Below are 16,010 nucleotides of genomic sequence, written 5' to 3'. Positions count from 1 at the left end.
CGAATTCGTGAGATTCATGAACTCAATTTCTCTTTGAGTTTTATACCACTGCCATAAAATTATAATCTTCTTTTTACATCTTTTCAGGTTAATGACACAGATGTCACTAACATGACTCATACAGATGCAGTGACTTTGCTTCGGGCTGCACCAAAGACAGTCAGATTAGTTCTTGGACGGATCCTGGAGTTACCTAAGATCCCAGTTTTGCCTCATCTGCTACCTGATATTACACTAATGTGCCTCAAAAAAGAATTTGGTAATGCCAGATTAAAAATTTTTTATTGAAACATTTTATTGATCACAATAAAAAAGTTTCCTTTTATTAACAAATAAAAAAAATTACTGAGCATATTTTCTTTTCCTTTGAAGGGTTATCTTTATCTGGAGGACATGACAGCATTTACCAGGTGATCTATATTAGTGATATCAATCCAAAATCAGCTGCTGCCATTGAGGGTGATCTTCAGCCATTAGACATAATCCATTATATGAATGGAATCAGTACACAGGGGATGACTTTGAAAGAGGCTGAAAGAATACTGGAAATGTCATTTCCCTCAGTGGTACTGAAGGCAACAAGGTATTTGCTGCTTACTTAACATATGTTACACTGACTCCTTAAACTTTTTCAGATTTAGTCATAAAGTTAAGACAGTTTGCATTTATTTAGCATTATGCTTAGAGCTGGGAATAGAAATGTAAATAAGAGGAAAGTTAGTCTCTGTTTTCAGGAAGGTTGCATTCTAAAGGGGAGCTAAAAAGTAGGCAGGGGAAGTAATGGATTGGAGTCAAGGGGGACACAGGAGGAGAAAATGAAGACATCTTATGAGAAACACAGACCAGAAAGAAATGAAAACTGATTGTGCTAGGCTCCTGTTAGTAAGACTAGATCGCTTAACAAGCAAGGAATTCTTAGAAGCAAATAGATCACATCCTGAAGACTACTTGAGCTAAAAGAAAACAGTAAATAATACTTTTTCCTATTATAATCTTTGGAAATAGGCTGTGAAAATGAACATGAATGTGGTCTATCCAGGTTGTAGATATGGTAGATCTAGATACTAGATCAAGGATAAATAAATACGAGAGAAAGCTCTGATATGGTCTGTTGCATCATATTATATTATCTATCTGTAAGAGTTTCACAGCTTATCTTTCAGATGTGAGATTTTATTACTGTTTTGGTCAATTTGTTAGATGTTTTGCTAATAGCATTAGTTCCTTTAATACTGTGTATATTTTCCCTTTTCTCTAGTGGGGAGGGAATTAACGAACCGGATTTCTCATGTCTTTCTAAGAAATAGATTGGCAAAGAAGCATTTGCCCAGTGAGGCTTTTCAAATAATTGGTGAAAAGGAGGTCAGACAATCTGAAAAATATATTGGGGGAAAATGATATCTTTTCCATTTCCAGTGAATTATTTTTATATCTCAGAAATCCTATACCACCATTATAAAAATGGAAAATGAGGAAATTTGGGTTGATGAAGCAATAACTAGAGCCCTTTCGTTACCATTATTTTAGATATCTGTACCCTTCAGCATCATGGGAATAATCTGTATACTGTAGATACCAGTGCTAATATTGATTGTATGGGCAAGTGAGAGAGGTAACAGTGGTAATGACTGGTACCATTATATTCTGTACTTTTCCTCTCAATATCTTTTTAACATTGAAATGGTATCTAACAACACTGAACTTAAGACTATGCCTAAGGCAAAAATTATTGCTAAATTCTGAACAAATATATTTATGGGACCTTCCCCTCTATTCTACTGCCACCCCAAGCCAGTGAAAGTTATCATGTAACCTTTGCACAGCTTTCTAAGCTTTATACTTCAGTGAAAGAAAACATGGTTGAATATCTTCATGTTAAAAATTTACTGAGATCTATTACTGTTAAGTCAAAAGTTAATCAAGCATCAAAGTAACAGAGGACTTTTGAGCACTGAGTGTATTGCAGTATTGGAGTGGGGGAAACAGTAAAGGAAGGAGGATATATTATCTTGTATTTAAGTAGAGCTCAAAGCAAAATTATATTAAAAAGTTAAGTATCATAGTAGACAGCTAAGATTTTGAAGTGTCTGAACAATAGATTTCCCATGTAACTTACAAATATCTTTTTCTTGGTATAGAGATGGTCATCCAGTCGTTCCCAAGTCAAAGAGACATTCCAGTTTAAACTTAAGGTCAACTAATGCTAATGGTAAGGATAATATTTTGGGAAACAGATTGCTTATATCATGTCATGCCAATATTTTCATCTTCAAAAATACTTGTTGAATTCCTAAACAAAATGAATTCAAATATGGACATGACCAGGATTCTATAGAGAATACCATAGACATTGAGATGAATGACTAGCTGATGTGCCTTTTGAAAATAAGGAATCATACAGTCACAGAATATCTAGCATATCTATAATCTGCTCTTAAAGTTTTGCAAATCACTTTCCTCACAAGTATATGATACACACATGCGCGCACACACACACACACACACACAAATACCAAAAAAAAAAAAAATTCCCATTTTACAAATGAAGAGGTTAAGGCTTTAAGAAATTAAAAACTTACCTGTAATCACGTAAGTAATATCTCTGAGGCAAGATTCAAACTCAGATCTTCTGCTCCAAGTTCACTGCATTGTGGCTACATAATTCTGGCTATTTTCTAACTTAGTATACACTCAAGAATCAGCTTCTCAGCAAGGAGTAATGGAGGTTCTGCTGGACTTTCCAGTCTGTCAGTATTCATTAAGCACTTTCTGTGTCCTGGGCATGCTGCTAAGTCCTGGGGATGTAAATATAAACAAAAAGAAATGTAGTTTCTCACTAATGCACTGTTGGTAGAGTTGTGAACTGATCCAAACATTTTGAAGAGCAAAAGGGCTATAAAATTGCATACTCTCTTGGTCATCCCCAGCACAAAGATCCTAAAAAAGGGAAAAGTTCCCACAGCTATAAAAATGTTTTTGTGGTGTCAAGGAATTGGAAACTGAGAGGATGCCTCTCAATTGGGGAATGACTGAATAAGTTATGAAATATGAATGTGGTGAAATATTATTGTCTATAAGAAATAATGAGCAGGTATGTTTCAGAAAAACCTTGGAGATACTTACATGAACTGATGCTGAATGAAATGAGGCAGAACCAGGAGAATGTTTTACACAGTAACAGCAAGATTATGTGGTGATTAACTAGGATAGACTTAGATATTCTCAGTAATACAGTGATCTAAGAACAATTTTAAAACATTTGTGATAAAATATAGCATCCACATCCAGAAAAAGAACTGTGGAACCTGAGTGCAAATCGAAGCATACTCTTCACATTTTGATTGTTTTTTCTTTCTCATGGTTTTTCCTTTTTGTTCTGATTTTTCTTGTACAACATGACACAACTAGAAATATGTTTAAAAGTATTGTACATATATAACCTATATCAATTGCTTGTTGTCTTGGGAAGGGAAGGGAAAGAGGGAGAAAAAATTTGGAACTCAAAATCTTATAAAAATGAATGTTGTGGAAGTAGAGTTAAGGTAGAGCCAAGATGACGGAGTAAAGGCAGGAACTTACCCAACTTCTCCCCCAAACCGCTCCAAATTTCTTTAAATAATAACTCTAAACAAAATTTTTAAAGTTGTAAGAAAACTCAAAAGATGGAGTAGAAAGAACATTTTCCAGCCAGAGCCAACTTAGAAAGAAGGCAGAAAAGATCTGTGATACCAGAGTAGGAGTCCCATGTACAGTCCTAGTGCGGGCCACACCAACATTGCCCCGGCTCCAGCCCTATGTCAGTAAAATAAATCTAGACACTTCTGAATCAGCATCAGTGCCAGTGGCTTCCAGACCTCTCAGCATAGAGACATTAAAGAGGACTTGGAAGGTCAGCAGGAAAGGCCTGTAGCAACAAGGTGGAAGTACACACTCCCATGGCAGGCCACATCATCTCAGCCCCAGCCCAGAGCTAGCAAAGCAGGATTCTGTGGCTTTAGCACACTAGATCTTAGCAGCTACATGGAGCCAGCACCACTTCTAACAATTCCAGGGCAGAAAAGAGGGTTTGGGGGTCAGATCCCTAGAAAGATCAAAACAACTGTACAAAATCCCTGAAGCTTAGGATAGTGCACCCTCTATCCTGGAAACAGAGTGCTACTATAACAAAGAGTTAAAAGTCAAATAATAGGCTAGGAAAAGGAGCAGACAACAGAAGAAGATTCTGACTATAAAAAGTTACTATAGTGACAAGGAAGATCAAAACACATACTCAGAAGATGGCAAAATCAAAGCTCCTACATTCAAGGCCTCCAAGAAAAATAAGAATTGATCTCAGGCCATGGAAAAGCTCAAAAGGAATTTTGAAAATTAAGTAAGAAAGATGGAAGAAAATTAGGAAAAAACTGAGAGTGGTGCAAAAGGAAGCACAAATGAGAAGAAGAATGCTTTAAAAAGCAAAATTAGCCAATTGGGAAAGGAGGTACAAAAGGTCACTGAGGAAAATAATTCCTTAAAAATTAAAATTGAGCTAAACGTTATGAGAAATCAAGATTCAATAAAGCAAAACCAAAAGAAAATGAAAAAATAGAAAAAAGGTGAACTATCTCATTGGAAAAACAGCTGATCTAGAAAATAAATCTGGGAGAGATCATTTAAAAATTATTGGTCTGCCTGAAAGTCATGATCAAAAAAAAAAAGGATTCTGTATATCATCTTTCAAGAAATTATCAAAGAAAGCTGTCCTGCTGTTCTAGAATCAGAGGGTAAAATAGAAATGGAAAAAATCCACCAATCCCAAAGAGATCCCAAAATGAAAACTCCCAGGAATATTATAGCCAGGTCAAGGAGAAAATACTTCAAGCATCTAGAAAGAAGCAAAGTATAGTAGAAGCACAGACAGGATAACATGATTTAGCAGCTTCTACATTAAAGGACCAGAAGATTTAAAGATAGTTAAAACTAGAAAAAAAAAAAAAAGAAGTATTAAAGAACTCTAATCATTAAGACTAGAATGAAATTGAGGAGATTTTTGTCCAACATACAGTTAACTCTTCCACATCATGAAGTCCAGCCAGTGACCAAAGTTTAGAAACCTAGAACTGCATATTTTGTCTCTTGATGCCATAATAATTTAGACTTCTTCTCTAGTACAAAGGGAAGGACAAAAGAATTTTACACAGATAATCCAAATAGCAGGGACACTGTATCCCTAACTTTCATTATATAGAAGGAATAACTGTATAATCAGCTGCTCATGTTTCCATAACTATACCAAAAGGTGATCAGCCCTGGGCCTAAATTTCATGAGCTACAAAATGAACTTGAATGTACTAGATTTTTAGATCACATTAATTTCTAAAGATATCTTTCCTTCTTCCCTAGCCAGTAGGGTGTCTCTTCTAACAAATAAATAAAAGGAAAACAAAGTCATTCAGCAAAATTAGCCAATAATCACTAAATCTAGGCAGTGTTCCACATGCATATAACCAAACCTGCAAAGAAGGGAGGGAGTTGCATTTATCACCTCTTCTCTGGGGCTAACTTTAGTCTTTAGAATTATTTGGCTTTCTTTTTGAGAGGTTTTTTCTTTCCATTTTCATGAATAGTTTTGGTATATATTTTTTTTCCTAGTTCTGATTACTTCACACTGCATCAGTTCATTTAAGCTTTCCCATGCTGCTCTGAATTCTTTGTATTTGTCTTTCTTACATTTATGTATCATAGTTTAGCCATTTCCTAATATCATTAACATTTCATTGCATTCTAGCAATTCTTTATCAGTTTTTACATTGATGATAGATGTGTGTGATCCATTTACTTGGGAATATCTGAAAAGTGGTTTCTAAAAAGAAAGAGCAATAGTATAAGGTGAGCAGCATCTTGGGATGCCTATAAAATGACAGGGTTGATTAGTTAATCTCTAAAGCTTCTTCCAATTCTGACATTCCATGACTGTGACTTTTGTCTACTATTCAGTTGAATCTAAATCTTTTTTACAAGTCTTTTGATATTATGCCATTATGGTACTAGAATAAATACCAGCATTAGGTTATTTGAAATTGATCTGATTATTTTTTTTTCTCCTGCATTATCATCACTTTTCTCCATTCTAGGTCATCACCTTGGTAGTCACTATGGCCAACCAACTATAACTCCAGATAATCCTAACCCTAAGGTAAATAGAAATCCTTGTTTATTCTTTCCTGTCATACTCAAGTTAATTGAAATATTCACATTTTTTATTTTATTCCAATAAATTAAGGATTTGTTTGTCCTTTTTAAGCATATAATTTTACATTGTTTAATGGATCACTAAAGGGAAAATACCACATTCATAGACTCAAAGCATTAGGCAAATGCTTAACTATTATTGACTGAGCTGAATTACTTAAATGGATCATTTTGTTTCTGGGAGTACTTGGCTCACATGCAGAAGTCTGTGTAGTTGGCCTCAGGATATGGAATACCAGAAGAGGATGTGGTTAGTAGAATTGCTGTATCAGCTTTGTGTTCACCAGCTCTGACCTTCAAATGTCAAACCTCGCTTCCAAGAGACCACTTGTGGCAAAAATCTACTAACTCCCTAAAGGTTCAGGAATTTCATCACTAAGGAATGATTTTAAAAAAAAAGCTTAAGAATTGTTTTGCATGCTACCTACTTTTTGAAAGAGGGATAATCAAATCAGTATATAAGTTCTCATATATATATATAAAATTTAGACTTGGCTAATGTGGGAATTTGTCTTACTTGACTAAGTTAACATGTTGCAAAGAATTTTTTTTCTTTTTCTTTTCCAATGACAAGGGGATGAATAGAAAGGAGAAAAAGTGAATTAGATGTTTTTAAACACTTTTTTTTTCCAAAATTTAATTTAAAGAACAAAATAGGCACAAAGAGTGGAGGGGTAGTTATTTTGATGAATGAGGGGAAAATATTTGCAAAGGATATTTTAAACATATACCTAAATCCTACTTCCGTTTTTTCTGACCATTTTTTATTTTATATCTGTATAAATAGCCCCTAAAAGAGCTTTATATGCTTAGACCATATGATGAGCATTTCTAAAATGGTAACAGCTGTGTCTGTCCTCTTTCCTATGTTTTAGAGGAAAGCTTCAGTCACATTGTATGTACTCTATTAATGTCATTTTGAAGCTCACAGATTAAATGTTTTGGGTTTTTACAATGTGCAGGATTTGCTCTCCCTTCTAGCTATCAGTAGATCTTTACAATCTGAACAGAGCAATCTGAGTTCTAGACCCAAACCTCTATTATGAACAATATAGCTTTTACATATATCTGCATCTCATTTGTTCCTCTCAACAGCCCTGTAAGATAAGTAGTATAAATATAATAAGAACCATTTTTCAGATTGAGAAACTGAAACTCAGAGTCTAAGAAAAAAGTCAAGGCTTAAACTTTGGATTCCCTTTCTACTACACTCTACTGCCTTACCCCTGTGATCCACCTTAGCATCTCACTTAACCATCCATTTCTCTTTTTCCTTGACCTCTGAGATCTCTTCCTACTTTCAAAAAAGGCATTATTTCCAGGTATGAACTTGATGATAAAATGTATTATGTTATCTCAGGTGGGTAACTCACCCCTTTAGCCAAGTTAAACATGGGCAGTAATGAATCATAGAAATAATAAGCCAGAAACATCTAAAATTTCTAGTCAGAGACTGATTCTTGTTTCAAATCTTGAGAAATTGCGAGAACATTCACTTTCTTCAGCCTATTCAGCAGTTCTCCACTTTGACAGAGTTCAAGCAAATAAACTTTCATGCATCCAAGGTTTCTTCCTGCTGAGCAGAGTCTATTTCTTTGTAAATGTCAGCACCCTGCTGTGAGGGAGAAAGGGAGAATTTCTCTTCAGTTAACATAATTTGAATGAGACTTTTTTCCAGTCCAAAGCTGCCTACATATTTTAATGTAATCATAATCTTCCCAGAGGAGCCTCCAACTCTATTTTGTCTTTGAATGCCAATGATTACACCATGACTTCCTCATGAGAAGGGGAATCTTACAACTGAATAAAACTTTTTGACATAACTGGCTTGAGACACCTACCAGATTTATTTTCATTTTAATGAAAGCAATGTCATCTTTAGAACATTTACAGCTTAACCATTGTGGTTATCTTTGGATTTTTGACAAAATCATTTTCCTTTCAACAAACTATCCTATTCTTTGAAATTAGGGCAGCAATTTGTATGTAAAGTGAAAAATAAAGCAATATTCAAAAATTGTTATAAAGCTATTGCTGTTGATTGATTCCTAAATTTAATTGAAGTTTGTATTCAACTTGAAAAAAAATCCCTGGAAATCTGAGAATTGGAATTATGCAAGGTGTCAGTGAGTTACAATTGTGTCTCGGCAGTAGCTTCAAAATAATCTTTAGAATTTCATTAATATCTTTATACTTTACCTGTCTTACCAAATATGTCTCTACATTGTTCCCTACAAAGAAAGCCTTCTCTTGTAACAAAGAATAAAAGTAGTTCGGCAAAACTAATCTTCATATAAACTGAGTTTGGCAGTGTGCAATATTCCACACATAGAGTCCCTCTCTTCAAAGTGAAGGAAGTACTTTTTTCATGACACACTTTAACCTAATGATATAGCATTCGGATAGAGGTTTGTCATGCTGCTGTTATTTCCATACTTCTTGTTATTTTATGTATGCCCAATTGTGCTTTCTTCACTCTTCAATATTTCATAGAAAATGTTTGTTCTTTCCTTGATTTCCCCTTCCTTTGTTGACTTTTTCGACTATCATGAAATTTTTAATAGTTCAAGATATAGATAGCAGCCATGAAGTAACAAATTAATACCCTAGATGGCAGGAGAGATCTTTCCTAATCAGTACTTTTCATTAATAATGCAAACTATTAAAAGAATTCCTTTCTTCATTAGGAATTGACAAAGGATATCCAGATAAATCTTTCCCATTTTTTCTAGCAATTTTATGATATTCTGTTAGACCAGTCTTGGAGTCCTCAAGATCAGTTTTCAAGTCATTCCTCAAATAGAAATGTAAGATACAAACAAATTATCTGTCAAGAGAGTATTTGTGCTAGGTTTTCCTTCCTAGTGAAATCACAGGGGCAGAACTAGGGAATATCATAGAGTCTGTAAAAGTGCCTATTTGCCCAAAGAGTGAAGCAGTCACCAAGAAGATCTATTTTCTCCATGCATTCTCTTTAAGAAATACTTTTATTATTAAGGTAGTACACAAGTATTCATTTTGCACACCTAATGGACTCTCAAGAGGCATATTATAGAGATAGCTTTCTACCCTTACTTTGATTGAAAATCTTTTTTTGTTGTTGTTTTAATGTTTTGGACTCATTCTTTAGTAATAACCATTTTGTTTATCTAATTGAATTTTAGATTGAGAAACAATTTTAATCTCTCTCTGTCATTTGTAAATATATAGTATTGTACTTTCATTCATTTCAGATTTAGTTTATTGAAAGAATGCTATGGAGTCAGAAGGCCTGAATTCAAATTCTAATTTCTGCTGCAGTATGCTTATGTGACACTGGACAGGCTGTTCATCTGTCTTGAATTCATTTACTTACTCTGTAAAAAGAGGGTGGATTAGTTCATCTCTAAAATCCCTTCCTGATCTAAATCTGTCATCCTATAATTTTGGTACTCTGTCTTCAGGAAATTCCCATCTTGCTATAATTAATTAAGATAGATATTTTCCATATCTTCATGTCTGCTTTGATTCTGAACTCAGAAACAGAGCATCTAGGGGGCAATTGTATAGGAATTTTCAGTAGTTCTCCCATTCTAGAGCAGGGAGGAGATGAATCTTGATGAAAGTTTATTGAATTTAAATAGAATCCTTGAAATACCAAATTTGTTTTGGTTGAAATCTGCTCTTCATTCTTACAAGTACCAATTTGAGATGTCCACCATATTCCTTCCTCTTATTGGATGTAACTCCCATCCCCATCTTCAGTCTTTATCAGAAATGTTTGCATTTGTCTGTCCCTAGCACCTTGCCCAGTGATGACACGTAGTAGCTTTTTGGATTGCATTATTGTATCATTGTCTTCAAGAGACATAGTGCAACTTTGTCCTGGAAGAAATTTGATCTCACATGGCTTCTTTAATGGTAATTTTCAATTAAAAAAAAAATCGAAAATCTTAGTATCTCCAGTGATTCATTTCCATTTTATCAATGATAGAGGGAATATTTTAAACTTCTTTATATTACCATGTAAAGGTTTTAAGACTAGACTCCCAGGTAAATTAAGATGCTTACGTTTCTCTTATCTTATCAAAGGGATAATGTTATTTAGAACTCTGTAAAATAGAAAATTAATGTATTGTTTTGCTTTGATATTTTAGACAAATAGAGGAAAAGTAGCTGAAGATACATTTCTTGAAGCAACAAATTGTATTTCACAGGACAAGAATTCAGTGAGCTTGATTATGTCCAATGAGACACCTCTAGGTTCCTTTATCAATCAATCATCTAATTATTCCACGCACAGTAATTCCTCAGGTAAGAAGAATTAATGATTTGTCCTCAAAATATTTGGCTTAAATAGACATATATCATAGGAATGGGACTTGGGGGGGATGTAAAGCACAAGGATTTTTTTTGGGGGGGTATTACAGTACTTCCTTTTTTTTTAAATAACTTTTTATTGACAGAACCCATGTCAGGGTAATTTTTTACAATATTATCCCTTGCACTCACTTCTGTTCTGATTTTTCCCCTCCCTCCCTCCATCCCCACCCCTAGATAACAAGCAGTCCTTTACATGTTAAATAGGTTACAGTATATCCTAGATACAATATATGTGTGCAGAACCGCACAGTTCTCTTGTTGCACAGGGAGAATTGGATTCAGAAAGGCACAAGGATTCTTGTGGATTTTGTTTAGTTCAGTATGACCCAAGCATCTGACCCTACATCTGACATTAATATATCAAAGGAAATAATTGTAAAAATAAGTATTTTGGTATAGGTCATATTTCTTCTGTTCTTTGAAGCAATGTTTCCACAATGAGTCATATATATCCTGAAGAGAACTCACTACAATGTCATCAGACATCATTCCTGATATCCAAAGTCTTTCCTTTTCTCTTTGCAGCCTGTTCCATAACAGCACCCCTTTACACACTCTTGTCCCAACCATTGTGGCTCTCCTATGGATGGTGTTTGCCACTATCTCCTGAAATTGTAGTGACCTGAAAGAGGGGGGGAAAGAGAGGGAAAGAATCTCTAAGGGATTCTCTCTCAGGGCTTAGGTAAAGTTCTCAACTCTTAGACCACACAATTTCATCTGTAGCCCAAGAAATATGATTTGATCTTCTCAGTCACTCACAAGATGTTTCCTTTGGAGTTGTCATCTTCTTTCATCCCATGGCTCACAGACTTGTGATCCTTTAAAATTCATGTAGACTTTTGTAGACCTCCCAACATTGTCATATGATCTAGTGGCGTAGCCTAAGGACCCCTGGGCTTTTGCATCCATACTCCAGATGCATGTTAAGAATTCTAGACTTTTCCATCCACCTTGTGGCTAAACTTTATTGTTTTGTCTCCCTGAATTAGGATGCTTCCTTGAAAATAGAGACAATCTCACCATTTTTCTTTGTATCCCCAGTGCTCAGTACAGTGTTTGACACACTAGAAGTGAAAGTAATAAGCAATTATTAAAAACCTAGAACTGTCTAAATACTTCACAAATATCTCATTTAATACTCATGAAAACCGCATTTTACAGTTGAAAAAAACTAAGCTAGACAGAAGTTAAGTGGCTTGCTCAGGATCACATAGCTAATAAATCACATTTAAACTTGGGTCTTCTGACTGCAGTCCCATGCATCACCTACTGCTATCTCATTGCCTATGCGCCTAACAAAGGAATAAGTACATTAATAAATCACTTTTCAGTGATTCATTCAAGACACAGCAAATATCTCAAGGAATCACTTTCATACATAAGATGATGATACTGGACATCCAGATAGTAGTGACCTCTGCATCATTTGAGATTCCCAAAATTTTTCCCAAGAATCTCTTTCAACACATAGAGAAACCTAGATGGATCCTCACTAAAACTTAAGCGGAAAATAAACTCAAAGCCTATATAGATGTGGGATGTCCCAAAGAGATTAAGCACTTGGGGGTCAATTACTTACCATTTCCAAAGCAGCAGACAAATGTTATCATATGATCTTGCAGTCCACAAGAACCTCATACAAGCAATATGGACTTGTATCCAGCAGTCTAAAAGAAAAAAAAAAAAAAATAGGACCCACATGTGACTAAATAATCTTGAAAAACATGAGTCTAATAATATAGCAGGTTATCAGTAATTGAATCCTTAAGCAAAAATTCTTACAAAAGATAACTGACTTTAAGGAAATATCCCAGAAATAATTTCATTTAAAACAGGGCAGGAGGGAATGCAAATTTCTGCAGGCTACATTATCCTAGAACAAGAGTCTTGAATACAGAATCCAGGGTCTTGCATCATTGATACATTGAATCCTTTCAAATGCAAAAGACTCTCAAACCCATAGGTTTCTAGTGCTATTGCTAATGAGCACTCAATAGTATGCTTCTCATTATGGGTCAACCAATTGAACTCCATTAACTTTTAAAAAAGGAATTTACTAAGATGGTATAGCTAGAACAGTAGTTACAACACCTGCCTATCTCCTTAAAAAATAGCCCAGAGCACACACTTCCATAAATACATACAGTGAGGGGAAGCATCGATTTGAATTTAAAATACAATGGTAGTGAAACATATGTGTATAAAACTCATAACTCCTGTTTACTAGAACTCATTTTCATAGTTTTCCTGAAGTTTCACTTAGCTATATGTCTCTCTGCTAAGTTACAAGCCTTAGTGATTTTGTAAAATTCACAGCCAGTATTCTCACTACCATGAAGGGTCTCACTTCCAGATGCTGCTTCGTTCATAAAGTGGCTATTATAATATATCCTTGTGTGTCTGTGTTTGATCTCAATGTATCTTTAATTTGTCTGTGTTTCTGGGAAATTGTGTTTTCTCCTGCTGGCTTAAATCTCTCTAATAACATGGTCCAGAGAAGGAGGGTGAGAAAAAGAAAAAAAAAATTTCTCTTCCCCCTAAGAATGATTACTTCTCTGAAGCTTTACTTTCTCTCAGGCTTATCAATTGACCAATAACTTTCATCTGGCTTTCTGTTAAATCTCAGAGGTGTATCTGATATTTCACCTATTTTTTGAGGTATATCTGATATTTCACCTATTTTTTTATCTGCCTCTCACCCAGTGCCCCAAAATACTATGATTGTTTCAAGTTATTAATGGCTTGTCAGCTCATTGTGATGAGATCTTATTCCTTATAAACCTAGTTTAAACTGTTGATAGAATGATTTATTGTCATAAGTAGAACCCATACTTCTGTGTAAAGGCTGAAAATCACTATCAACTTTTGAACACTGTAGTTAGTGTCAAAGTATTAATTAACAAATATATAGAAAAGTGGAATACTTTTTTACAATAGTTTTCATCTTCAACTCCACTCAGTTTCTTATAATAATGCTTCCTATGAACTTGTTTTTCAAGATATTGAAGTACAAGAAGATATTAGTTATGATGACGACCCCCAAGAAGATGAAGTCATCCAGTCTTTGTTGGATGTTGTAGATGAAGAAGCTCAGAACTTATTGAACTGCAATAACACAATAGCAGGTGACTGTATCATGTAGACAAAGTCATCATACATCAATGGACACCATGGCTGGTGCATTGCTGCTTTATTTTAAGAGAACAAATTTGAGTTAATTTGAAGTACCCTCAATTTTCATACTATCACTAAGTTAGCAAAGCTAGCAAAACACTTAAATTAGCATCTTCTCAATCTTCTCCATTAAATCTAGTACAATTTATCATATGTGTGTATATATATATAAATGTTCTCAAATGTTATCTACCAATCTAAACCACAGTTTTATTTCAATTTAATTTCAACTGCTCTTCTGGCATTATACTGTTCTAGCTGATAGATTGTAGAGGGAGATAATGATTCAGCATGTATTTTTTTCATATTATGTCATTAATTACTCTTAGTTTAGATATGAACTTTAACACTATATTATGTATTTTTGGTTTGGATGAATCTTTTTACTATGTGAATGAAAATATTTCCCTCTTTCTGTAGTTCAGCCTATTTACTTTTGATATTTCAATGTGTGTATCCTACAGACATGATAGAGACCTTTAGGAGTTTGACAGAAGAAAAAGCAGAAGATACAGATTGTGATGGCTCCTCTCTACCTGAAGATTTTCCAGAAGTAAGAAGTGTTGCAAAATATCAAAGACATTTGCCAGTGTATACTTACTGTCTTAGAGAATTAACTGCCAAAATCCAAATTAGACCCAATTCATATTTCATGAGTAAAAACTATCACTTTCATTTAATTTGGCTCCTAAAAGGTAACATTTAAAATGACTAAAAATAAGTGATAGAAATTAAATTGTTTAAACTGTGTGTTATATGAGGATTATCTAAATAATTTTCCACATCTTGTTATTATCCTAAAATTATGATAGAAGAAGAAGTTTACACTGGACTTAAAATACACAATCTGAAGAGATATCAGATCTAGGAAATTTCTCTTTTTATTGACAGAAGACTAAAAGAATTAAGCTTCCTTTACCTTAGATGAATGAGGGTATTATTTGCAAAATAGCCAAGTCATCAGTTGATTTCTTTTTTCCAATTAATATCCATGGTATTTTATGTTTTGAAGCAACAATTTTTCTCCTTCATTTATAAAGGTTCATCACTAAATGAACATACAAACTATAACATTTTCATTACATTATTAAGAATTCATTGCTGGAATGTCATAAAGCATTGCAGCGTTTTGGCAGAAAATTACATAGAAATGCAGTTTTCCTTATTCTTCTCTTTCCCAACTATCTTGTCTTTATGACAAGATTCCAGCCTTTCAGCACCAGAGCCAGCTAAATTGTCAGACGCTTGACCTACATTCCCCTTTATGTCCTCTGTATAAGTCTCACTGTAATATAAAAGGTGCAAAGTAATATTTTTAAGGGACATATACTGATTATAGGAGTTGAGAATATAATGAAATATATTCATTGGTATAATGATTTATTCACTCATTTCTATGGTAAGAGGTAGAAGAATTAAAGTTGGACCCAGGAATTCCTCAGTATTTCTTGACAAGTCACTTAAGCTTTTGTGATCTATCCAAGTAGCTCTACTTTAAGTTGTAAAGTATTACCTGCGTTGATAGAGAAAATTTTCTCATCTGGAACTTTCTAATACTGATAAAATCATAGCTCCAATCCCTAGTTATATAGAGAGTTATAATCCATTCAGGGGAAATGTGCAAACTTACATTTTGTTTTAAAGTATCATAATGTTATTCAGATTCCTTTTTCCATTCTCAATGTCTCCTATATATCATAAATTTAAAGCTAAAAGATACCTCAAAAATCTTCTCTGTCTTCCCTTATATGAGAAATATAGAACCATGATTGAGGAGGATTGAGGATCACAAGAAGCTTTAGTGAAGCCACAAAGAATTGGTGGGCTTCCCTATGGAGTTTTCTGATCTCTGGATTATTACAATAATTCAAAAAAAGCATAACTAAGATTGAATTTCAATTTATGTTTGAATTTAACTGGTGTTTTACTACAACAACATACTCAATTTATATATTTCCTTCTTATTAGTCCACAAAAGTGGATGTTGGTGAAGACAGCTGTGAAGAAAAAATATTAAATAAAAGGTGAGAATCTTAAAACATCTCTAAAATATATCTGCAATAAAAGTGTTGTGGTTCCCTATTCAAAATTAGTTGGGTGTTTTTTTGTTGTTGTTTAAATGTTGTTTTAAAATAACTTTTTCTTTTTCCTTTTAAAAAATGTGTTAATAGATTTATATTGTTGTAACCCCAAGTTATTAGAATTTGATGTTAAATATTTTCTGATTGTCTTGAGAATATTTT

General features: G+C 34.0%; 1 protein-coding gene across 1 annotated transcript in view; it reads left to right on the top strand.

Moving 5' to 3' along the window:
• The window catches only part of PTPN13 (protein tyrosine phosphatase non-receptor type 13), a 213,733-nt gene that overhangs the window by 177,584 nt on the left and 20,139 nt on the right, over positions 1 to 16,010 (top strand). The window contains 8 exon segments of the mRNA XM_051966187.1: positions 88 to 259; positions 373 to 583; positions 2,139 to 2,209; positions 6,114 to 6,175; positions 10,368 to 10,524; positions 13,593 to 13,718; positions 14,232 to 14,320; positions 15,736 to 15,791. Of these exon segments, the coding sequence (XP_051822147.1) occupies positions 88 to 259; positions 373 to 583; positions 2,139 to 2,209; positions 6,114 to 6,175; positions 10,368 to 10,524; positions 13,593 to 13,718; positions 14,232 to 14,320; positions 15,736 to 15,791 (944 nt within the window).

The sequence above is a fragment of the Antechinus flavipes genome, chromosome 6, assembly GCF_016432865.1.
Source record: "Antechinus flavipes isolate AdamAnt ecotype Samford, QLD, Australia chromosome 6, AdamAnt_v2, whole genome shotgun sequence".
Taxonomy (NCBI): Eukaryota; Metazoa; Chordata; class Mammalia; order Dasyuromorphia; family Dasyuridae; genus Antechinus; species Antechinus flavipes.
The sequence above is the reverse complement of the archived record's forward strand: the minus strand, read 5'-3'. Positions and strand labels throughout refer to the sequence as shown.